At 46.2% G+C, this 24,306-nt stretch overlaps 1 protein-coding gene across 15 annotated transcripts in view; it reads left to right on the top strand.

The window, feature by feature from the left end:
• The window catches only part of KALRN (kalirin RhoGEF kinase), a 656,901-nt gene that overhangs the window by 56,736 nt on the left and 575,859 nt on the right, over positions 1 to 24,306 (top strand). For 5 of the 15 annotated variants that reach the window (XM_055315792.1, XM_055315794.1, XM_055315796.1 and 2 more), the window contains exon 1: positions 8,646 to 8,748. The exons of the other annotated variants lie outside the window; for them this stretch is intronic. In XM_055315792.1, the coding sequence (XP_055171767.1) occupies positions 8,682 to 8,748 (67 nt within the window). In that variant the 5' untranslated portion in view covers positions 8,646 to 8,681. Of the gene's footprint in view, positions 1 to 8,645; positions 8,749 to 24,306 lie in introns of those variants that run through there. 15 annotated transcript variants of the gene reach the window in all.

The following is a 24,306-nucleotide window of genomic DNA, read 5'->3' as shown; positions in this document are numbered from 1 at the left end:
CAAATCATATATTTTCTAGCATATTGTATATAGGTTTTAAAGACATTTTTTTCAAGCCTGTGGAGCTGCAGATTTAATGATTGGAAAAGGCAGCTCTTCTTGTCAAAGCCAGCAACCAAGTCAGACATATTTACTTCCTGGCAGAGAAAATCTGACTTCTTTTTTAAAATGCAAGGAAGCATGTTAATTAGAACCCCCTGTGACAACCCGGTCTTCAGAATTCTAATTTCAAGATAGGTGGATAGGCAGGTAAAAAGTTATAGTCCTGAGACTAGCCATGCTTTTGCCTTCTGGTTGAAATAAGGTACAGTCCTTTTCAATACTTCATTGGTGATCTCATCCAGTCTTGTGGCTTTAACTGTTCTCCGTTCACCAATGACTCTATGTTTCGTTTATCTGAAATACTGTGACAGGCCATCCCCAATCTTAGTGGCTTAGAACAACAATTTGCTGTTTCTCATGATTATGAGGGTTGACCAGGCAGTTCCTCTCTTTTACGTAGTGTCTCTCCGGTGCTGGATGACCGGAAGCTCCAAAGTGGCCTCACTCACATGGCAGACAGTTGGTGTGGGTAGGGCTGGGACCAGCTGGGGTTTTCATCCTAGGTCTTTGGTTCTCCTTCATGTAGCCTTTCCATGTAGCTTGGGCTTCTCCTGTGTGGCAGCTAGACTCCAAGAACAGTATTATTCATTCTTGACTCCATCATCTTAAGAGGTCTTTTAAAAACTCACATGATACAATCCAAAGGTCAAAATTCAAAAGCTGTAAAAAGATATACGGTGAGAAGTATTCCTTTCACTGCCGTTGTCCAGCCCTTATTCTCCTTAAGTGATTTGTATACACTTACAGAGATTTTTAAAAATGCCCACACAAGTCAATATATTGAGCTTTGTGTCTTAATGCTTGGAAAGACTTCCCACCCTAAGATGATAAAAACTTTTCTTCTTGTTGTATTGTTGTATAGTTTGTTCTTCTTAATAGGTATCTTTTTTTTTTTTTTAAGATTTTCTTTATTTGAGAGAGAAAGAGAGAGAGAGAGAGAAAATGAGCAGGGGGGGAGGGGCAAAGGGCGATGCAGACTCCTCGCTGAGCAGGAAGCCTGATACGAGGCTCAATCATAGGACCCTGGGCTCGTGACCTAAGCCAAAGGCAGATGCTTAACCAGCTGGGCCACCCAGGCTCCCTTTCATGGATATTTTTAAGTAGGCTTTCCTGTGACATGCTACAAGGCCAGACTGATGGGCTTTTAGGGAAGCTATATCACTGGGGGACATGGAAACTCCAGCACGGAGCTCCATAGAGTTTCCCACCTCCTCAGTGCCGAGGGTCGTCGACAGGGTTCAAATGGGCATAGTCAAAGGATTTTTCATAATTAAATCTTTCTCAGAATTTTCTAACCTTAGAGTAGAAGAAATAAGCCAGATGCATTGGGGCAGTTGGGCAAGTAAGATCTAGGAATCTGCCCCTGCCTGTAGGGCAGGTAGAGACGGTGGGGGATCTGGTGCTGTGACTTGTCCCTAACTCAGGACTTCATAAGGGCCGCTTGGCTTAGAGTTGTTTTCAGTGGCAAAACTGGCCCTATTTTTTTTTTTTTTACTGGTTTATCTGTCTAGTTAGGCCATACGCATTGAGAATTTCAACCTAATATGAGCTTGTTTTCTATTGTAGGAGGATGCACTAACTTTATTAAGCACCTAGTGTATATTAGGTACAGTGCTTCTTATTTTATATGTCATTTTATTTTTTTTCCTCCTGAAGATTTTATAAGATCAGCCTCATCTTCCTCATCCAAAAAATGTACAGAAGTTAAGTGATTTGTCTCGAATCACTCAGCTAGAAAAAGGGATTTGTAATTTGGGATTTGAGCCCAGTTGGTCTGGTTCCAAAGCTCAGGTCCTTTTCAAACACCTAGAAGGTTTCCAGTTAGAAGTATCAACAGATTAAGAAAGAGATTATTTATATATTTATGGGAATTAGTTATTTTTAGAACCATAAGCAGAATTCATTTGCTGAAAAGTAAAACGATCATGGTAACTGGTTCTTTTCTTTTTTAAAATAAGAGCCAAGGTAGAGAGAATTCAGATTGTCTAGTGTGCAGCTACTCTGGTTATCCATTCTTAGGGTGAGGCGGGGTGGGGAAGGGGGGCAGAGAGTGGGGCTAAGGGCATTCAGGTGAATCAAATATTCTGATGTGATAGTGGGTTGCCCTATGGAACAATCACAGATTATACATTTTCCCAAAAGAAAAAATTAGAATATAGAAAAAAATGTTTAGTTCTAGATGGTAGAACCAAAATTTAGTATTTTTTTGAGGGACAACGAGCTCTTTTTGATCCTGTTTAACATCACATCAATTATTATCAACCCCAATCATTATAGTCTGTTGCTTGATTTTATTGGGGGGAGGTGGAAAGGGGCCTATTTGGAAATGTCCTTGGAGGAGATGGAGAAGGCATGGGATGAAGAGAAAAGGGAGAGATTTCTCGACAGTAGGGCTCCCCGTGGGCTGAGTGAGGTGTGAGGTTTCAGCTGTTGTGACTGCAACATAGCTTCTCCTCATTCTATGTTGGTGCCTGGGAGAGTGAAGAGATTAGAGGAATAGTTTGGAGAAACCCCACCAGGGTGAACAGACCCCAAGCTTGAGGGGCCCTTTGGTCTTTTGAGCCACACCACGTCTTTCAAGGGGTGAAGAAACTGTTCTTAGCGGAGGTAAGATTGAGTCACCACCTTATTGGCTGTGAGAGAAGCATAGGAAATAATAAAGAACTCTCTGGGTTGATTACCTAGGCCTCTAGGGTCGGGTTCTGAGGTATTCTTTTCAAATATATAGTGTTTGGGTTTTTTTTTTTCCTTCTTCAAGAAGAACTATTTTATAATTCAGGTGCTTTAGAGAAGGCACCTACAATCTAATCATGTTCTAAGTAGGAAACAGGAGGTCAGGGGAGTGAGTTGGGGAGAACAGTAGAGGGACCAGCTCCTGTGAGTTGCCTTCATCCGGATGTCCTAACAGGCAAATGCCTATGAGACTTAGGGAAGAGAGTTATGGATCCTCCTCCTTGCCCTCAGAATCTGCTATTACCATACTGCGTATCTAAGGCTTGGGCTTCCAAGCCCTCCTTTTTTTTTTCTTTAACAATTGAATACATTTACTTGTCATTCCAAATCATGATTTGCACAAATTAAGCTCTTTAACATCATAACATGGACATATACAAAAATCCTCAAAATGAAATGTTAATTTATTAACAAAATAAGATGTTAGTTTAGCATCTCTGGTGGTGGTAGAAATACCCATTTATTTTTTCCATTCCCTTTTATTTTATTGAGGTTTAGTTGCCATATTAGTTTTAAGTATACAACAATGATTTGTTATTTGTATATATTGCAAAATGAATACCACAGTAAGTCTAGTTAACGTCCACCACCATACATTGTTATAGCTTTTTTTTCTTGCTATGAGAACTTTTAAGATCTACTCTTAGCAACTTTCAAATATGCAATATGGTATTATTAACTAGAGTCACTGTGCTGTACATTACATCTCCATAACTTATTTATTTTATAACTGGAGATTTGTACCTTTTTACCACCTTCACCCATTTGCCCTCCCCTCACCCCCTAGCAAACACCAGTCTGTTCTCTGTATTTATTTATGAGCTTTTTTTTTGGTCTCCTTCCTTTGAAGCAATCAATATCTTTTGCCAAAATGTGAGTACTCCCCAAGGGTCTAAATGTAAAGATCTCATCAGGAAAACCTTAGAGGGCATGAGATTATCATGATGCTTTTCACAGGTCCAGGATTGATAAGCTTTGAAGAGGCAGAGAAAGAGGATATGGGTCTGGCTCTCGGGGCATGGTTTTGGGGTGGCGTGCTGTGGCTGGATAGGCAGGGCAACATGGTGTTCTATTGACTGGCAGGGGTGGGAGGAGCTGTAAATACTCGGAGCAGAGGCATTAAACAGTTTGGTTTACATCCCGGTGTGGCGGAAGGTTGTGTGCAGTGTTCACGAGCTGGGGCTCCCCGGCCACGGGAGAGTTAAAGATCTCAGCGGAGGTAGTGGAGGTGAGCAAGGATGAAACGACACAAAAGCCAGGGCAAGGCGGGCTAATTAGCTCCTGCCTTTCCCTCCTGCTGCCTGGCCTGATATTTGAGGTGACATTTAAAGTTATTGTACAGATGTGCAGTGGAGCCACTGCAGAATGAACGCTTTCTGGAGCCTGTGGAGAGATGAGGTTGATCTCTCAGCCTCCTGCCCTGGCAGCTTCTCGGGGCCTCCACGTAGGGCCTTGGGAGGTGGGACCTCCCCTTACCTTCCAGGAGACTCGGAATCTCCCTCCATACCAGACTTCTAGGGTATGTGGGAAGATGGGTACACGCTAGATTCAACCAGAAGAGTTAAATGAAGTCGGTGCCGCGTGCAAGAGAGGAGAGCTGGAGCCAGAATTGTCTGGGGAGCTCGTTAAATATGCAGGCCTCCGGGAGCGAGGCCTAGTTATCTGCATGGATAACAAACCCTCTAAGGTGATTCTGCTGCCCATTAAACTTTGAGAGCCTCTGAGGTAGAGAATGAATGAGGTTAGCTGGAAAAGGCCTCCTGGGAGAGGTAGACTTGAATTTCAGAGTGATAGATGATACCTGTCATAGGTGCTGTCCTCAGGTGTGGACCTAAGGAGCCCTTTCACCTGGGGACACCTGGCTCTCACAGGAGAGGTTGGTAGGGGTCCTTCCCATCCCGTGGATGGCGCCCCTGAGAATGTGCTGCCACAGGCCTCACTTCACCACTAGGGTGCTCACTGCCAAGGGGACAGAAGTGGTGTGGGAGGTGGCTGACGATGGTGTCTGCTGCCGTGTTTGATTCATGTTGCAACTGAAGCACAGCTTGTAGGGCAAAATGGCAGCCTGATGGGGGCTCACTTCCTGGGACGAGGGGTGGGGGGATGAACACCAGGTCGTCGGCGATTGTCTCCCCTCGGTATGCAGCCGTACTGCCTCCCGCGTGGCCTTCCCTTGTCTGGTAGCCCCGTGTGTCCAGGGAGCTGGCCAGTGGTGCTGTGGAAATGGCAGTCATTGTCCCGGGAGATGAGTGGGAAAGGTTTGGGACACGACTGGTTCTCTCCTCCCTCCGTGCTGTTTGCCTTCTGCTCCATACACTGTGCTGGCTTTATCTGATCGGGAACACAGTGTTTTCATGTCGGGGCGGGCGGAGAGAGGGAGAAAGAACAGTGCCAAGTTAGAAGAAGAAGGAACAGTGAAGAGAAGGCAACAGATCTATGATGTGACATGGAGTCACCAGTGATCCTCCAGATGGGCATCACCCCCTGGAACGGACAGGCTGTCGCCGGCCTGGAGATGCTGCTTGTCCCTGGAGAACATGTCCCTGTGGCTGGGTAGGTGGGCTGGGGGGACCACACCAATGGGAACGATCATGCCTGCTTTGACCACGATGAAAGAAGCAACCACGCAGGAAGCATTGTTGAGGACAAAAGTAACAACCACAGGGATCCCTGGGTGGCGCAGCGGTTTAGCGCCTGCCTTTGGCCCAGGGCGCGATCCTGGAGACCCGGGATCGAATCCCACGTCGGGCTCCCGGTGCATGGAGCCTGCTTCTCCCTCTGCCTGTGTCTCTGCCTCTCTCTCTCTTTCTCTCTCTGTGTATGACTATCATAAATAAAAAAATTAAAAAAAATAAATGATTTGGAAAAAAAAAAAGTAACAACCACAAGACTTAATAAAGCTCTGTCCCGGCCAATACCCGGTCCTTTCCAGATGTACTGCAGCTCAGTGGCAACTCTCAGTTTCTTGGAACATTTTATTCAGCTCCTGGAGGGGCTGCATTTACACTAAGGCTTTAAGAGGCTCTGTGGGGGTTGGAGAAATGAGCAATGGTGGGCTGGAGAGCTCTCAGGGGCCTGGTTCGATCGGGCGGAGCTGGTTTTAGGAAACTTCCCGGCTGAATGGGCTCATCCTGGGCTTCGCCCAACAGGTAATGCTATGTGCCTTAGGTTTGCAGTTTGTGGGGGAGGTGCTTGCACCCATATTGTTCCGTGACAGCTTTATTTCCTTTCTCTTTTTGAAAACAGGGCTGTGTGGAATTGCCCTTGGTTACTAGAGGGAGGGGGAACAGGGCCAGCTGCCTTCTCCAAGCCCAGGAGTGGGATGTAGATTAGAGTGCTCTGGTTTACGCCAGACAGTCCACATAGTCACTAGAACTGTCTCCCCTCAGCCCATTTCCGTCTGGGTCTCCGGCATGGTGGGAGAGCCCTGTGTGCCTACCTCGGCCCCCCATTTCGGATTTCTCCCACGTTGTGTTCTAGAAAGCCTCTGTTGGCATTCTTATTTGGAGAACGCTCCCCCCTTGGCAGCCACAGCCAACAGCTAAAGGAAAGGGTGAGAGGCCATCAGTGAGGCCCGCTGGTCGACCTCTGTTCAGCCTGTACCCGTGGCAGGGCAGCGTCCTGGAGGAGCCTCCTGTTGGGAAGCAGCTACGTTCCCCAGGTCCTGCCCTACTGTGAGGGCGTCCGTCCCCCTGGGGATCATGTCACAGTTCCTCGGGGAACATTCCAGAGCCTCAGAAACTCTCTTTGGGAGGACACAGATGGTATATATCTCTTTCTCAGCCCAGCTACCTACTAGGCATATGACTGTAAGCGAGTTGTTTAACCTCTTGGACTGTGGGTTTCCTCTGCTGTGTACTGGAGAGAATGATCACCATCCTACAGACCTTGCAGGGCTGCTCAGAGACCCAAAGGAGATGATGGATGTGAAAGTACTTTGTGAGCTACAAAGTACGGGCTACACCTGCATGATGGATTTTGTTGTTCACGGAGGAAGGGGGAGGTCCCGGGTCAGTGCACTTCTGTCTGGAGAGAGGAGGGGCTTGCATTCTTGTGTTAACTGCAGGCTGGAGTCTTGTCCATGTAAGGTAATAACAAAATAATCCGAACAGATTCTGAGAGGTGGCTTGCAGGCAGTGTGTCCGCTCCGTCCCGCTGCTGTGCTTTCAGAAGGAGCCGAGAGGCAGTGGTGGTGCTGGTCGGGGAGCAGGGGGCTGGGGAGACTGTGGCTGTGCTCACTTTCTCCTCTCCCTCTTAGCTCTTACCTCCTCTCCCCGGCCTCTTCCTCAGTCTGAGCTCTCTCTGCATCTGTGACCTTTCTCCTCTTGGAGGCCTAAGCTCTCAGGAAGGGCAGATGCTGAGGGAGGACTGCTCCCACCAGCTCCGCAGGGGAGACCAAGAGGCCTGGGAAGCGAGCATTTCTATTAGCGCAGCGGGAAGGCATTGCTGGTGTGGGCCAGGCTGGAACAGAAGCTGTGACGGCGTGCACGTGGCTGCTGGCTAGTTTTTAAGCTTGGAGAACAAAGTTGTCCCAAACCTGGAGTCCCCTTGGGTTTTACTTCTGTGAGCAGGATTCTCAGCCACCAGGGGCACCGCCTCACGGTGTAGGTGGCCAGTCTACTGTAAAGTCCGCTCCGGGCAGAGCAAGCAGGGTGGCCCTGTCATCTTTCTACGGGCCTTAGGCAGTGCCCAGGGACTGAGGCACCACAGTGCATCCTCTCTTGGCCATTAGGATGAAATCGTGCAGGGTGTCTGGCCTCACTTGTCTGTTCGTTGGTTCAGTTGGTAAACACTCGAGCACTTGCAAGGTTCAAGCCCTATATGAAGTACGTTGGGGGATACAGGGATGGTTACAAAGTAGTTCCCATCTTCATGGATTTTGTGATCGAATGAGGGAGCAGAGTCTTCTATAAGGAGAAAGTGAGATGGATACAAAGGGGAAGACCGGGGACGGCAGCCTGATTTGTAGAATTGGCGTAGACATTGGGAAAGTCAGAGGAAGCCATGCTGTTGGCAGGAAGAGCAGGAGCAAGGGCAGGGAGACGGGAAACCATGAGATGTAAGGGCACGTGGGGGACGGAGATGGGTGAGAAGGAGCGGGGGTGGCAGGTAAGGGGCGGCGGGGGGACAGACACTTAGGCTCTCCGCTCAGTGCTCTGCCAGAAATGGCACATCCTTCCTTTCCTGGGAACGTCACGATAGCTCTGCAGGGCAAATGCTCTTCTCTCCGGGTCACAAGGACGAAGCTGGGGCTTAGGGAGTTGAAGAAATGTGGCGGAGGCCGGGCAACCATTAAGCGCTGGCAGGATTTGAACCCATGACTGTTGAGTCCAGAGCCCGTGCTATCTCCACTTTCTAACAGAGGGTTCGTGAACGGACAGAGGGTGGAAGGGATTGTGGCCTTTGTTGTGCTCGTGTGGGCCTCATATTCTGGGGCGGGAGTGTCTGTGGTCCCCTCCCTCCCCAGTCCTGTGAGTGGGGCCGGGATGGTGGGACATTCCGGGGTGCAGGTCAAGACACGGCCAGTGAGCGGCTTTTCACTTGCAAGACCCCCTGCCCCCTGGCCTCCTGGCGCTGACGGTGTGGGCTGGGGCTCGCGCCTCCGACCTCCCCCGGGCCCCTGCGGCTGGGCCTGCACGAGGCGGCGGTGCTCTGCTCTTGCTCCTTTGTTGCTGCGAAACGGCTCGGCAGCTCTGTGTGGGAGGACGTGGCTGGCTCCGCAGGCAGGCGTGTGCTCAGCGCAGGCTGCCGCCCGCCAGCGCCAAGGAGTCCGGCCCCCTCGACTCGGAGGTGCTGGGATGAGGCTCTGCTGAGGCACCGGCCCTGAAGGATGAGTTCAGGGTGGGATGACGGACCGCTTCTGGGACCAGTGGTATCTCTGGTATCTCCGCTTGCTCCGGCTGCTGGATCGAGGTATTCCTGAGTGAGTGTGTGCGCGCGTGCAAGGGACGGACACGCCGAGGCAGGAACACCCGCACGGGGGACTCGGGGGGCGGGGGGCGGGAGGAGGAGGAACGGGGACTGGAGCAAGCAGGCAGCCAGCCCGTGGCAAGTAGAGAAGGGCTGTTTTTCTTGGGACATTTGCGACCCAGCTGGGAATTGGGAGCGCAGGGCCACTCGGGGAGCATCTGTACATCAGGATCTGGTTTCTTGCTGTTTTCCCCCCCTTTTAATGAAGCTCTGCGCTGTAGTCAGAGAGGAGTTAAGCCCTGTGTTGCAGAGCTTTCCACAGAACACTCCGGGAAGCAGCGTGGCGAAGAGCAGGGTCCCTGCAGCAAGGGGCTGGGGGCAGGCAGATGTAGGCGCGGGTGGCGGCTCGGCCCCTCCGCGCTCTGTGACCCTAGGCTCATTTCTGGGACTTTCCTGAGCTTGTTTCCCCATCTGTAATATGGGCTTGGTAAGACCTAATTTGCTAGGGTTGTTGTGGAATTATTATTTAACTGATACCTGCAGAACACAGGATCTGGTGCACAGGAGGTGCTTTGCAAGTGCTCATTCCCTCTTTCCACACCCCTTAGCGTCGTGGAGCTAGATAGCACCTCTACGGAGGATGAGGACGGCTCTCGGCTCTCTTCGTGGGGGATCTGTAGTAGAACTGGTTCAGAATTTGCAGCTCGTGCAAAGAGAAGGGGAAGTCAGTTTTATTCTCTGGTTAATCTGACCCTAATACATCTTACCTTCACATATTAATGTGATTTGAGTCTCCTGCTAGCGCACTGCAAATCCACATATTCCGTATTAAGGAGAAGCCACTGCTAACTCGGGTGGGTGATTGATTTTTAAACATGTTGAGTGCTATTTTTAAAAGCTTTGGCTCCTTTAAGAGGTTTTGGCAAGAATGAGATAAACCCCTGATGGAAAAGATGGTCCTGGGGAAGCCCTGCTCTACATGCCAAGGCGCAGTGCTCTCCACTGGGAACATCCTTAGGTGTGTGTGTGGGGGAGGGGTGTCAGGGCTGGGGGGTGGGGAGTGGACGCTGCATGGAGCAGGTGAACCAGGGCTCCTATGGGGAGGAACCGAAGATGGAGGAAACCAAACCAGCACATGCAAAGAGCAGTCTCTCGCTGGCGCTGAGAAGCAGGCCAGTGGGAGCCTGACAGGAGGTGAAATGCATGTTAAGGGAGCCTGAACTCACAGGCAGAGATCTCAGCCTGGGGTATGGGGGAGGAGGTCGCAGGTGTGCATCCCCCTTACCTGCCTGAGCTCCAGCAAGTCACTTAAACTCTGTGCTCCTTTCCTTCATTGTAAAAAAAAAAAAAGATGCTGCCAGAATGACTTCTAGTAGCACTGCCTCAGTGGGCTCCTGCAGGGGTTAAAGGAGAAACTACAAGTGAAGTACTTTATCCCAGTGTTTGGCATGAAGGAAGTGACCCTTCAGTGTCAACTTGTATTACCAGAAGGGTTAATTCTCTCCCTCTTGCAAACATCCTGAGAAAGGAACAGGTGGGATGTAATAACCAGGAGCTAAGAAGAGTCTGATTAAGAATTATTAGAAGCTTAGAGACAATTTATACTTCTGTGAATTCAAACAAAATTCAAACGAACATATGCTAACGTTAAGAAGAAATTAGATGTTAGTGTATAAACTGTAATAATAGTAATAATAATTTATTTTTACTTTTTAGAAAATGCTTGAATCCACAAACTGCAAGCTTAGATTCCAGTTCTGGCTCCATTATTTTCTAAGTGCCCTTGAATAAATGGTTTATTAATTATTAATAATGAATGGGACCTCCGTTTGTTCATTTGAAAAAAATGGGAATATTAATACCGATACCTATATTATAGAATTTGGGGGAAATGTGTTGTGTTAGTGCATGTAAAAGTGTCAAGCATTCTGAGAAATGTCAGGTTAATAAATTAACGGATTAACCTGTGTCCCTGGATAGTAAAAGTGGGTTGCCAGCATCGTGTGTTCTTTCATGGAAGTCTTGCCATTATGTATGGCTGCAAGAGTTTATTGTCTTTCATTAAACGGTGTCTCTAGCAGTTTCTTTATTATGGGGCTTTAGACTGGCACCTCCTGACTGTGTAGGCTATCTTATTTCTGGGCTTTCGGGGGTTTGCTCATTTCTGGTTAGTGGTTATCCTAGTATTACACATGTACATGGGTGCACACCCACATCTCTATTCAAGCAGAATTTCTGGATATAGAACTCCCCTCTAGAAGCTAATGTTAGCTAACATGGTATAGACAGTGGCATGCTTTCAAGTGGCATGTTAGACTGAGCTAACTCATGGGAGGCGCTCGATAAATATTTGCTGAATGGATGGATAGATGAATGATGACCCCGTCTTTCTGGGCAGTGAACAAAGTTCTCTTAGATCTCTCTTTAGTGTATCAGAATTTAGCTCCCTTCATCTGTTTTAGGATTTCATGTCGTTTCACCCTCATCGTTGTCATGCCTCATGGCCTCTAGAAAGCAGGGAAAGAAGAGAAATGAGAAGAAGTGGAAAATGATGAGTTTATAGCCCAGGAAATTGAAATAATCGACAGGCTGTGTGCGTCGCCTGAGTCATTCTCTTGGCTGCGACTGAGGGATAAGTGAATCTGTGATTTGACACATCTAGGAAAAGGGAGGAAACAGAACACATCACGGAGCGGAAATAAACTTTACTGAGAAGTGATGGTGCGTGCTTGGTGATTGCAGACAAACCTTTTGTCTCCCCCATCATTGTTCAGTTAAGGGCAAGGATCTTAAAAAAATAAAAGGGATTGTTTTTTAGGGCCATAGTTAGCTATGTGTAAGGATTTACACGGCAACGAACTACCAGCTTACTCAGACACAATCATTTTGACGAGTTATTTGTTAAGAGCCTCTGCTGTTTTTGCGGTGTTTCTTACTGGGCCTTTGTCCCTGCTGCTGATTGTGTTCTGTGCTGACAGACAGTGACTGAGGACATGGCTCCCGTGGTAGGGACCGTCCATGCAAAGAAAGGAGCTCATACGAATAAGAAACATGAGTAGTACAGAAGAAAAGGGAAGCAACATCGATTTTTTGTGGTTGTTGAGCTTTGCCGTATCCTTGGGGACCCGACCTGCGAGGAGGGGGGGTTCACATTTGTTTACATGTAATCATTTTGGAACGAAAGGGGAAGAGGGAAAAGACGGGTGGCTCCTTCTTCATAGGGCATGGGGCGGTGTTGCCCACTGTGCAGGATGTCGGCCACTGGTTGTCCGTGAGATGATCTTAGGTGATTTACAGATGTTGTTGGAGGGTCTCTTGCTAGTCGCCACCTGGCACTGTCCAGCAGACAGTCGAATCTGTCCTGCCCAGAGTCTCCCTCTGCTATCCTGTCCCCCGGCTCCCGCCCCGACTCCTCCCACACCTCCTTAGCCCCACTGATCTCTCAGATAGCCCATCACTTCCATCAGTCCTGCTGCGCCTCACACTCTGCCCCAGGTGCCTGCACCACCAGTCCCACCCGCCTGCCCCCTTCCTCAGTCCTTCCCCCTCCCTAGGTCTCCTTTAAGGGCACAGCCTCATGCCTCTTGCTGTCTGTAACCCCATTCTCCGGCATTCTGCTGGTCTGCAACCCATCCCCAAGCTTCTCAGTCTCTTTACCCCATCCCTGCGCCCGCCTTGCCACGTATCCTGGGTCTCCTGCTTCTCCCCACCTCCTGTCCTGAGTGCTGTTCCCTCTAAGGAGCCACCACCTTGTCTTCTTTTGCCCCTGCCTTTTATATCACCTTGCCGTTACCCTCAGTCCACTAGCTTCTTTTAAGCATAAATTTAAGTAAAATGGAGTTGATTTAAAATACCATTGAGGAGATAACTGTAGGAGGTATATGGATACAGTGAAATGGTGTCAGAAGTACATAAATGACTGATGTGTGGAAAACTTAAGGGATAGGTTGAATTTCCAATATAGGTTTTAGGCTGCTAATTTCGTCTTCGTGCTTTGTCCATATTCCTGTAGCTACCACACAGTGCTTTGGATTCTAGACCAGAAACCAACTGGCTCTTACATGGGAATCACCCGGGAGCTCTCAGAACATGCAGCGTCTACTTCCTCCCTTCCTACCACCACCTCCCAGCCAATTAAGTTAGAATCTCTGGAAAGGGGGCTGGATGTTGGCTTTTTTTTTTTCCCAATGTTGGCCTTTCTGAGGGCTCTGTAGGCTTGAGTTAGAACCAGGCTCGTTGCTGTCCTGTAATATGGATGCCAGAAAGTAAAAGCAGAAATGACTCTTCAGCAAAATAACAAAATAAATGAGAAAATCAGTCACTATGTGGGAATAATAAACACAGGAGTAAACACAGGAATGTGCTAAGGGGCAAAATTTAAAAGAACGTAATATTTTGGGCGTAATTCATGCAACTTTAGAAACTTCAACTGCAACCATTTTCTATCACTACCTCAACTAAACCTTGACTTTCGTTCATATTTCTGAGAATAAACTTTACCTATGTCCAGAATGTTGTCTGGCCCCAGCTCGTTTTGGGGCTTTGGCTCTCTGTTCTGGCGGCCCAGGGCTTTGGAGATTGGGATGACAGTTTGTCATTGTAGATGTCAGGCACCTTTCATTTCTTCTTAGTATAGCTCCCAGCAGCTGGCCACTGCCCATTTTCAGCTAGAATTTGAGAAAGAAATTCCCTTTCTCCTTGTGGATAGATGGGCAGCGCGGAGAGTTACTTTCCCAAAGGCTTCACTGTTGGACTCTAGTTCAGCCAGGAATCTACTTCTCTTTCTCACCAAAGTTCCCCTCTCCCTGTGCAGCTGTTCTGTTTCGTCTCAACCTTTATATCTCCAAAATGGCCTAATCCAAGGATTGACTCGGCTGGTGCAGTGCAGGGTCAAGAGGTCTCTGGCCCTCATGGCTGTGGCTCTCAGGCTGTCCTCATCTTTGGTCTCATCCTTCCCATGTCGATAGCCCTCTTCCTGGCCCTCGGTTTCCCATCCCTGCCAGATGACCTGTCTGTGGTCTGCTTGCCGCTCAGTAATCTGCCTGGCTCTGGTCCCTGACGGCTCCGACTTGCTGTCTCTTCTTAGTCCATCTGCTTGTGGCCCGTCCCTACTGCCATAGACCCTGGGATACCCACTTTGGTTTGGCTTATCTTGCTCTTGCTAACTGTTGCATATGTGTGCCCAGCTTGATGTGTGGCTTCTTCGTGCCAACCTTTATGACTTATTCCTTCCCTCCTATGGTCTGTGGGAAGAAGAGGAGAAAAGCACACAGCATGTGTATGAAAAGTGTTGGATGGCTCTCCTGCACTGGGGATTTTCTGATTAGAAGGGTTTAGGTTTAATTGCCTTCCTATTTGAGCTGAATATTCACATAATGTGTAAAGAAGTTACTTTAACTTAGCTTTTTAAGTTGCAAACAGGTATCTCTTATAGTTATCCTTTTTTTTAAAGATTTGTTTATTATGATAGACATAGAGAGAGAGAGAGAGAGAGAGAGAGAGAGAGAGAGAGAGGCAGAGACACAGGAGGAGGGAGAAGCAGGCTCCATGCAGGGAGCCCGACGTGGGACTCGATCTCTGGGACTCCAGGATCGCACCCTGGGCCAAAGGCAGGCGCTAAACCGCTGAGCCACCCAGGTATCTCCTATAGTTATCTAATTGGCTTTTGGCACAAGACTACTTTTCTAAAGGGACCGAGTCTCTTGTCCAGTAAACAGTTTGAACACAGCACCACTTGAAACACCATCCCCGACAATTCTGTTGCTTCATACCAGAAACCTCTGTATTTTACTGTGCTTCCACTAGAAATGCTCCAGGCCTCTCCTTCCTATAGTTAATCCACATCCTTCCCCTTCTAAACCTTGTAACCCCAATGCCCTCCAGGAAAAGCTCCTCTGGTTGGTCTGGTTCTGTTCGGAGGCAGGTGGACACTGGGGTGCAGGCCACTATTCCATGATGCACAGTATGCTTCTGTGGATAGTAACAGGACACATCTCATGTGGTTGTTGTGAGCACTGAAGGAGTTAATACGTGTGGCTTTCCCTGGCCTGAAGAAGTGCTTGGCAGGTACATGTTGTCCTCCCAGATTTCTGCTGCTTTTAGGAGCTTAGTTCTGGTGGTGGGGGAGGGGGTCCTTTCCCCCACAGAGAATGGAGCTTCTCTGAGTTTAGATCCTTGTGCCACCACCCCTTTGTATTCTCACCCAGACACCTAGTTCAGGGTTGTTTCCAATAAATCACTTTAGTTAATAGAGTATCTGAACTCTCCAGAGGACAAGGAAAAGTCCTGATTATCATGGCATTGTTAAGGAGGAAAAAAAAGAACTATCGTGATTTGACAGTTCTAATCTCTTATCCCATTGGTCTTCATTATGTTTCTCTGAGATAGATTGCTTTAGTTCCCATTTCACAGATAGGAAACAAGCTTATAGAGGTTAGGTACTTTGCTTAAAGTCACAGAGCTGCTAAGGGAAGAGTCCAGATCCAGGACCCCTGACTCCCATCTGGATTGATATACTAATATGGTATATGACAACAGTCTTTCTATACCTGCTATGGTACAGGTAGGGAGACACCCGCTTTTCTCTTTCTCCAGCACACATGTTAAACTGGGGTTTCTGTCCACCTCCCCTGTCAGCATAGAGAGAAGTATAAGAGTATATCACTGAGATGTCTTGTCTGTGGTGTGAGATCACTAGACAAGATATATCTAGGCCAAGTCCTGAGGGAAGGACACTGATAGCTGTTCTGTGAGGTCCAGGTGTGGTGTTTCCATCCAGTGGGGTAGAGATTACTGTGATATGAGAACAGTAAAGCAGCACTTCTCTGGGTGTGGCATGGCTTCTTCTCTTGTGGAATATTCAGTGATTGCTGAGAGTGAAGGGGTAATGGGGCAGCTGTGTTGCCGGATGGTCCAAAAGCTAACTGGATTCTCAATGAAAGTGTTGAATTTGCCCTTCACCTTGAAGATAGCAGTAGCTTGTTATTTAAAGAAATGGGCAAAACAGCAAATATTGTTGGTGTTATTATAGGCAGTAGTAATCATATCTACTAAGGGTCTAGGCATAAAAGGGAACATTTGGGGGTAGGATGTAGGCTTCCTGCCCTCAGACATCTTGCAATTCAAACTCCTGAAAGACCAAGATCTCGTAGTAAGCTCTGTGAGTCTCTTTTGGCTCTTCTATCAAATGATGAATTACTTATAAGGTGGATCCCTTCTAGCCGTAAGGTTACATGGTTCTATGTGGACAATGCTTGCAAATACCTGCAAAATAATATACCTATAATATAACTACATGGTGTCACGAGGTATTATTTCATGTTGAATTGCTAAGGGAGTGCTATACATTCATAAGACGGGGAAAGAATTAGTCTGAATGAAAGAAGAAATGTTCACTCATTCAACTAAGCATCTTCTGAGGGTCTGCTCTATGCTACGCCCTCTGAAGGCTCTGGGAATACAATGTTGAAGAAGATGGTATTCTTGTGTTCATGAAACTTTATAGTCTAGTGGGGGAAATGGACAATAACAAATAACAACGAATGCTACAACGGTGGGTAGGAGGAGAAGGAGAGAACGGAGTTAAGCTTCAGTGGTCCTTAGTTATGAGGCTGAGAATCAGAGACTCTCTAAGAGTTAAGTGTGGAGAGAGAGGTTGGGGCTATCTCGTGAAGATTCTTGCTTGCATATCAGGTTAAAGGCAAAAAGCAGCATTTAATTTAAAAATGTATTGAACAATTTCCACATACCAGGCAGTAGAGAATATAGGTGCTGTGAATACAGTATCAGCACCAGGTGCTAGGAACATGAAGAAGTATAACATGATACAACCTAATGCTAATTCCTTCATGCAGCTGAAGTATGCCTATGTTTTTAGAGAGAACTTAGGGTAGCTGATGCATGATTTTGAGTTATGGGCCTAAAAGTCATAGTGAAATTGGTATTCGCTAGGGAAGACAGTGTAGGGGGACACGTGATTAGTATAGACTGATCTTGGAAAGTGTGGACGTGGGGAGACAGACTTAGCATTCCTAAGGGTAGGAGGAGAGCCAGGATACAATAAATTCATGGGAGTAGAGAAGGGATGGTTCGGGATCCCTATCTGCAGGGAGGTGGGGCAACTGTGAGGGGTTTGGTGACAGAAGGCTTTGGTGACTACTCACAGCTTTGTTTCAGCAGCCTTGGTGAGGAGAAACCAGATTGCAGTGGGAGGAGATGGTAAAGATGAAGCAGCAGCCAGCACATATTGTTTGTTTGAGAAATATGTCAGAAAATGCAAGGTAAAAATAGAATAGTGGTTGGTTGGACGTTAGGGTCACGTGATGGTTTTGTTAAGGAAGGGAGGCCTGAATGTATTTGAAGATGGGGTGGGGCCAGTGACAGAAAGAAGTTTGAAAATGATGTACAAAAATGGATTTATTAATCCATTCAATAAATATTCATTGAGCACTGACAGTGTTCCGGGCCCTGTGCTATTTGCTGGGGATACAGCATGAATAAGGCATGAAGTCTTCATGAAGTTTACATTCTAGTGAGTGAGACAGATAATACACAAGTCCAGCAACAGTTGAATTTATAATAAGAGCCTGTGATAAGTGCTGTGAAGTGCAGCAATGACCTGGAGGAGGGTAGGAATGGGTGGAAGGAAGAGTACAGATGGAAGTGGTAGACCGGAGGAGGGGAATGCTTCCTCTGTTGGAAGGAAGGTGGAAGGAGGTGCTTAGGGAGCTATTTTTAAGTAGAAAGAAATTTAAAAAAAAAGGGGGGGGGGAATGCAGTTCAGGTGGTCTTGATATTCTTAGCAGAAGAGCAGGCAATGTCACGGGCAGACTGGCGAGGTGGGCTGGTTTAAGGCCTTGGATAGGTCGTCACCTGCTTCGTTCAAGCCCCCAACAACCCCCAGAGAGGACTGTAATGAGAAAGTACAGGGGTGAGGTGGCAGGGAGGCCAATCATCTGTATAGTGTGCCATTGAACGGCTCAGAGGGAACAGTAAATGAGTGGAGAACCATAAGCCTGCCAGTGAAATCGAGAGATCAGTCCCTCCTCCCTCCTCTTACACAAAACCCTATGCTGGGCACTGTGGGAAACTCTTGAAGATGAGATGACACCTGTGCATAGAATGCATTAAAGACATAAATCAAGCCGTCAGCACGTACTTCCTATTAAGCATACTGTCCTTGTGAGTATTTGGATTTTTAAGGATTTGGATAGAGCAAGGGAAAAGGGCATCCCGGGTGAGAGAAAATGCAGAGCAAACACACTCTGGTGATTCAGAGGAAAGGTGTGTAATCAGAGAAGACTGGAGCTTTATCAGATAAAAAGTGAATTTACTTGTTCAAGAGATGGTATTGGGCCAAACAAGATCAGTGGTGAGTAAGAAGAGGTTTTGTTTCTCCTTCTCTTTACCTCCATAACTGTACCCTCAGCAAAAGAAGAGACAGAGTTGGAAGAGACCTCTCATTTAAGAGATGGGGAAACTGAGGCCAAGGAGAAGATTCCAGTTCCTGGAGCCGTGCATTTAGTGATGGCTGGGCCTGCCCAAGAAGCCAGCATGCAGAAACTCCTAGCTGAGGCCTCTTTCTATTGTAGTCCCCTGTGATTTCAACCCAATCCCACCCCCCCTTTCACAAGCTTGGCTTCCCTGATACAGTCGTTGTATGTGGAAGAATGGGCCTGCTGGAGAATTCACAGATTTGAGGGATGTCTCGATTGGATCCAGCTTCTTAAGACTCCAGGCGAAGTTTCTCAGAAGCCCTCCAAACAGGCTGTATTTCTTTCTCCATCTTCCCTTGTTATTATCATGAAAAAACGAGCTGAGTGGAGTCGGAAGTGGCACCTCCTGGCTCCCCTGGTCTGTTGCAGAATTGAGTTCTAAAGAACCCAGCCCAGGGCAAAGGCAGAGGAGTATCTTATAAACCCAGGCTAAGAGGAAGAATTGGCATGGGGCTTTTAATCTACATTCATGCCAAATGAAATCTGTTAGATGGGATAATGAGCTCCATATTTTATAGACTATTTTAAGCCTGTCTCAAAATAAAGTACAGGACTAGGGGTGGAGGAAGGACGTAAGTCTTGGAGACAAAATGCCATGGCTTACTCATCAGTGTTTTCATTTTAATGATCCCAACCCCAGTACAAGTCCCTCAGTGACACTGTAATGGAAACCACATTTTTTTTTTCCTGCTGGAAGTTTCAGGATGAACACAGCCAAATGCTTCGAGGCATAATTAAGGTTATAAACTCTCATCCCCAGTAATACACAGACCTTTCACCCCAGGAGGCTCAGTTAGAGACAGTGTGGTTGGAAAGAAGTTGAAATTATAGAGACATTTCTTCTGCCAATCTCTAGTCCACCACAGCTTCTTTTCTGGGCCTCCCCGCCCCCCCCCCCCCCGTTCCTCCTCCCTCCTCTTCCCCTTAACCACTGCCTCATCACTGGGAAGGAATAAACCAACACATAAATAAATAAGAACCTGGGTATTGACTCCTTCCCTGCCACAGGGAGAGAATCTCAGACAGATGCTGCTGTGTCTGCAGGAGGCTAGACAGGGCTGGGAGAGGCAGCACGGGGAGCCTAGGGGGCCTGCCGGTAGATGTGGGGTACTGGAAGGGGGAAGGTGCATGTGTGTGTCATCAGCAGGAATGAGAGGAGGTGGGGAATGTTCTGCACATTACAGACTGGAAAATCCACCTCATAGGAAGGTCTTGAGGACCTAAGAGAACAAGATGGTCCCTTCTCCTGTGTTTGGACATATGATGGGTTAAGAGCTCTCTCAGTTTTCATCTCCCATGCCTTGACCAGCTTTCTGAATCTGCAGAGATCAAAGTTAAGAAACTTGGCATGGCCAGCACGGTTACGTGGGCTCATTTTTTCCCCCCTCTTAACCACATCTTGAACACCTGGAATATATAAGATAGTGGGAACCCTTAGTGCATGTGTATAAACTCTCTCTCTGGCCAATTGCAGTCCAATCTCATCCACATTTGGAAGGATCCCATTAGCATAAGGAACAAGGGAAAGACTAGAATATTTCCCCTTCACCCCCAACTGCCTTGGTCCCATACTCTGCCCCTGAGGATAGTGATTCTACGATAGACCATGATGAGACCCAGCTAGACACTCTGTTTGGCTCCTTAGAGATCCCTGCTTTAATCCTCTTCTCACTAACCCCATCACCAAAGGGCAAGTAGTCATGTCCATAATATCACCTTCAGAAAGATGTTATTAATGAGTGCATTGTCAAGTCATCTATCTAACAAATATTAAATACCTCTCGCAGCCTTACCTTCCTCGTTTGAAGAGTTAGAGTAATATCTATTTGTGGTAGTCATAACTATTCACGAATATTTCTAGTTTTCCACCTTATGAGCACACAGTAATATTGTACTTTCTTATATCTTTGGCCATGTGATTTGTGGCCAATGAAATGTGAGCAGTCAGGCGTTTCACTTTCAAATGGAAGTTTTAAAAGCCTATATAACGTTTACTTCATTTCCCTGCCGTTTCACCGACTATAGAAACTATTTTGGGGAAATGTCTCCATCATCCTGGGACCCTGAATGACTGGGAGCATAGCCCTCTGTTCAACCATGTTGAACATGTAGTGCAAACAAGAAATAGTCATCTTTCTGTTAAGCTACTGAGATTTTGAGGTAGTTGGTATCCAGTCTACCATGCTTGTATTGACTGATATGTTCTACCCTGTAAGACTTTGTGAGGAATTACACAAAACAGAAATCTGTGTGCAGTGCATGTAGTCAACATTTATCCATTATAAATGGTGGATACTTTATTATCACTATGAATATCATTTAGGAAGCTTTTGGCTTCAGGTAGCTGAACTGAAATTCAAAATAGCTTAAACAATAAGTAATTCACTGGCTCCTCTCTTCCTGCTTATTTTCCTGCTCTCTTAATAAGAAGTTCAAAGGTCAGCTGTTAAATCAGAGGCTCAGTATATCACCAAGTTCTCTCTCATTTAGTCAGCTTGGGTTCATTAGAGTTCTTATATCTATAGATTGTTGCATTTCAGCACTTTTGGGAAAATTCTCAGCCATTATCTCTGTTCTTTCTTTTTTCTTTTTTTGGGAGACCAGTTGATTGAAATTGAAATTTCTTGAATTTGTATCAATTTTGAAATGGATTGAAGTTGAAATTTCTCACTGTATCTCCTATATTTCTTATTCTGTATTTTTCATATTTTATCTCACCTTGGTGCATCCTAGTTTCCTCTGAATTACCTTCCAGTTTATTAATTCTCTAACTAGCTAAAGCTAATCTGCAATTAGATTTGTTCATTGATTTCTTAATTTCAAGCATTTTTTTTTTCAGGGCTACGATCCCTATTTAATTCTTTTTCAAATCATTTTTTTCAAGTTTTCAGTTTAATAAAAAACCTTTAAAGTTTGTCTTTTGTTTTTCTGAAATCGTAAGCATACTTGCTTTATAAAAGACTCTCTAGTTGGATAATTCCAATATCTGGAGTCTTTGTGGGTCTGTTTCTGTAGTCTCCTGTTTCTGATGGTTCTTGCTCATAGTGTTTTTTTCCCTTGTGCTGTCTTTGGTTGTGGCTTGGTCATTATTTTTGAAAAATATTTTATGATAATAATTTGAAGCCTAGAATGGCAACTTTCTCCTACAATGATCGTTTCTCTTTTGCCAGACACCTACAGATACCAGTCCAGTTCCATCTTAATCCAATGCTTGAATGCTTGGGGATCCATGGACTCAGATTACACGAGGCTGTGTTTTTAGTTTCCATGAGAGGTGGTTTATTTCTTGGTTACCTTTACCATAAGGGTGAAGACCTTTTCTCTAGGAGGAAGCCCAGCTTAGAGTTCCTTCCTTGAGAAAGCCCAGAATTTTGATTTTTCTCCCTTTGCTCATCATAGCTGTCAAAAGCACAGCTAGTTTTGCTCCCTTTGCCCATCCTAGCTGTCAAAAGCACAGCTAGTTTTGCCACAAATTCTCCCAGATTGGTAAAAGTTCTGAGGACAAAAGCTGCTTTGTGTTTTGGACCTACCTCTTTGGATTCTTCCTTTCTCCTGGGCTTTGGTCTAGTAATTCTTTATTATTTTCTTGGCTCTTTTTTTTTAAGATTTTATTTATTCATGAGAGACACACAGAGAGAGGCAGAGACACAGGCAGAGGAAGAAGCAGGCTCCATGCAGGGAGCCCGATGTGGGACTCGATCCCAGGACTCCAAGATCATGCCCTGGGGCTGAAGGCAGACACTCAGCTGCTGAGCCACCCAGGCATCCCCTTTTCTTAGCTCTTTAATGCTTTTACGAAGATCGAAAAAAAAAAAATACTCCCACATTGTCTTTAGTGGAAGGGTTAGTTCTAATTTCCCAACCTGCCATTAAAGAATGGAGATCCTAGGACCCCAATTCTTTGCATTCTTCCATTCCTTCCAGTCCCAAGATGACTGCCACAGTGCCACATATCACATGGAGAAATGACAAAAACTGAAAAAGCCTGGTTCCCATGCATGTATTCACATAGGTCTTTTTAAGAGCTTGAGAGCAAGAAAATCTATCCCGGAAGTCCCTTGGGAGACTTTTTCTCATGTCTCAAGGGACATAATTTCACCACCAATTCCTAAACAAGTCACTGGAAAGGAGATATAGTTTTCATGATTGATATAACATAATTAACATTTACCCTATAGGGCTGGGAGGATCTCTGCTTCTCCTAAGGCACATGGATGCTGATTCCTAATCAAAATCTAGGTTCTGTAAGCAAGGAAGAAAAGGGTAAATTGCTACCATGCAGGCAATCAGCTGTATCAATCATAATCTATGCTCAACTAGAGTTAAGGATTAAGACATGTAGTCATATCTCTTGCCCTAGTTGGGGACCACATGCTCTGGGTAAGGCAGAAAAAACAGAGCCCAACCCTAATGGAAAGGATTCAGAAGTACTGGGGGTATGTCCCTTGAAAACATAATTTGTAACTTAAAAAAATTGAGATGGCCTTTGATCAAAATGTAATAAATTTAATCAAAAATATTCAAAAATAAAATTCTGTAGTAGAAAGAATTGGCCTTATTAGAAATTTATTCATAAGATTTAATCACACTACAAATTACTTCTATAAATGTGTATCACATAAAAACTAATATATCTAATGGAGTCATATGGCTCCACTGGGTAAGCTGGGTCCTTGCAAGTGTTCCTGGCAGAAGAAGGATCTTAGTAAGGTTGAAGAATCCTCACAGACCTTGGGAACACAGAAATTACTCCCTGAGCAGGGCTGAAAGCCGTCCTTGCTCTAATATACCAGCTCTTTGTTACCTAGGAGCAGGGTTGGAGGGCACAGAGGTGAGGCATGAGGGTACCAACGACAGCCTTTCCTGAGGACTGGTTTGCTCTCTGTCTTGGAAAACCAGGTGGAGCTCCACATTCTCTCTTTGCAATAAAAGGCCTGATGAGAGGGACATTTATCCTCTGCCCCCAACTGGACCCTCTGTAGTTTTCACCTGAAAAGAAGAGGCCCAGTTACTGAACCAATACTTTCTACAGGTTCAGGATCTATCTCCTTTTCCTTGCTTTTTCATATCCCATGTCTATGGATTACCTCATTTTAGAAGTTCTTCTTATCAGTCCATCACTTGCCACAGGTTGCTAGCTCTTGGAAGTCTCTCAAAGAAGGTACTGAAAGATGGTATGCCAAGCAGGTTGAAAGTGAAGGGACGCCTGTGTGGCTCAGTTGATTAAGCATCTGCCTTCGGCTCAGGTCATGATCCCAGGGTGCTGGGATTGAGCCCCACATCAGGCTCCCTGCTCAGTGGGGAACCTGCTTCTCTCGTTCCCTCTGCCCTTCCCCCGCCATGCTTGTGCGTGCTCTCTGTCTCTCTCTCTGTGTGAAATAAATAAGTAAAATCTAAAAAAAAAAATGTATGAGTACAGCTGGGTTTGGGGAGGTGTTTTCATGTGGGGTAAAATGAGTTGAAAGTACACCTACATATAGCTTCAGTTCCCTTTTATCACCTCCACCTATTTATCCTTAAACTCTATCAGTTAAAGCTATTGATTTGCATGACCAGGCTCCTTGAAAAACCAAAGAAAAACCTGAAAGTTAATAAAGTTAGCAAGTATTGAAAACAATGATCGGCTTATTTTGCTGATTGATTTGCTTTTTAGGCAGCATGCAGAATGGTTCAGTGTGATGAGGCTTTGAAATCAAAATGGCCTAGTTTAGCTCACAACTCTACCACTCACTGCTGTGTAATGTTGGGCACCTCTCTAGGCCTCAGTTTCTCCATTTGTAAGATGCTGACAATATCAGTATTTACCTCATAGTGTTATTGTATGGATGAAGTGATGTCATGCAAGTAGAAAGCCCAATAAATGTTAGCTATTAATTCTTAACCCTTATTGCCTAACATCTAACTTTTGGATAAGAAGAAGATGGTGGGTGGGGATCCCTGGGTGGCTCAATGGTTTAGCGCCTGCCTTTGGCCCAGGGCATGGTCCTGGAGTCCTGGGATGGAGTCCTGCACCGGGTTCCCTGCATGGAGCCTGCTTCTCCCTCTGCCTGTGTCTCTGTCTCTCTGT

The sequence above is a fragment of the Nyctereutes procyonoides genome, unplaced genomic scaffold, assembly GCF_905146905.1.
Source record: "Nyctereutes procyonoides isolate TBG_1078 unplaced genomic scaffold, NYPRO_anot_genome, whole genome shotgun sequence".
Taxonomy (NCBI): domain Eukaryota; kingdom Metazoa; phylum Chordata; class Mammalia; order Carnivora; family Canidae; genus Nyctereutes; species Nyctereutes procyonoides.
This window is presented reverse-complemented; position numbering and strand designations above follow the sequence as displayed.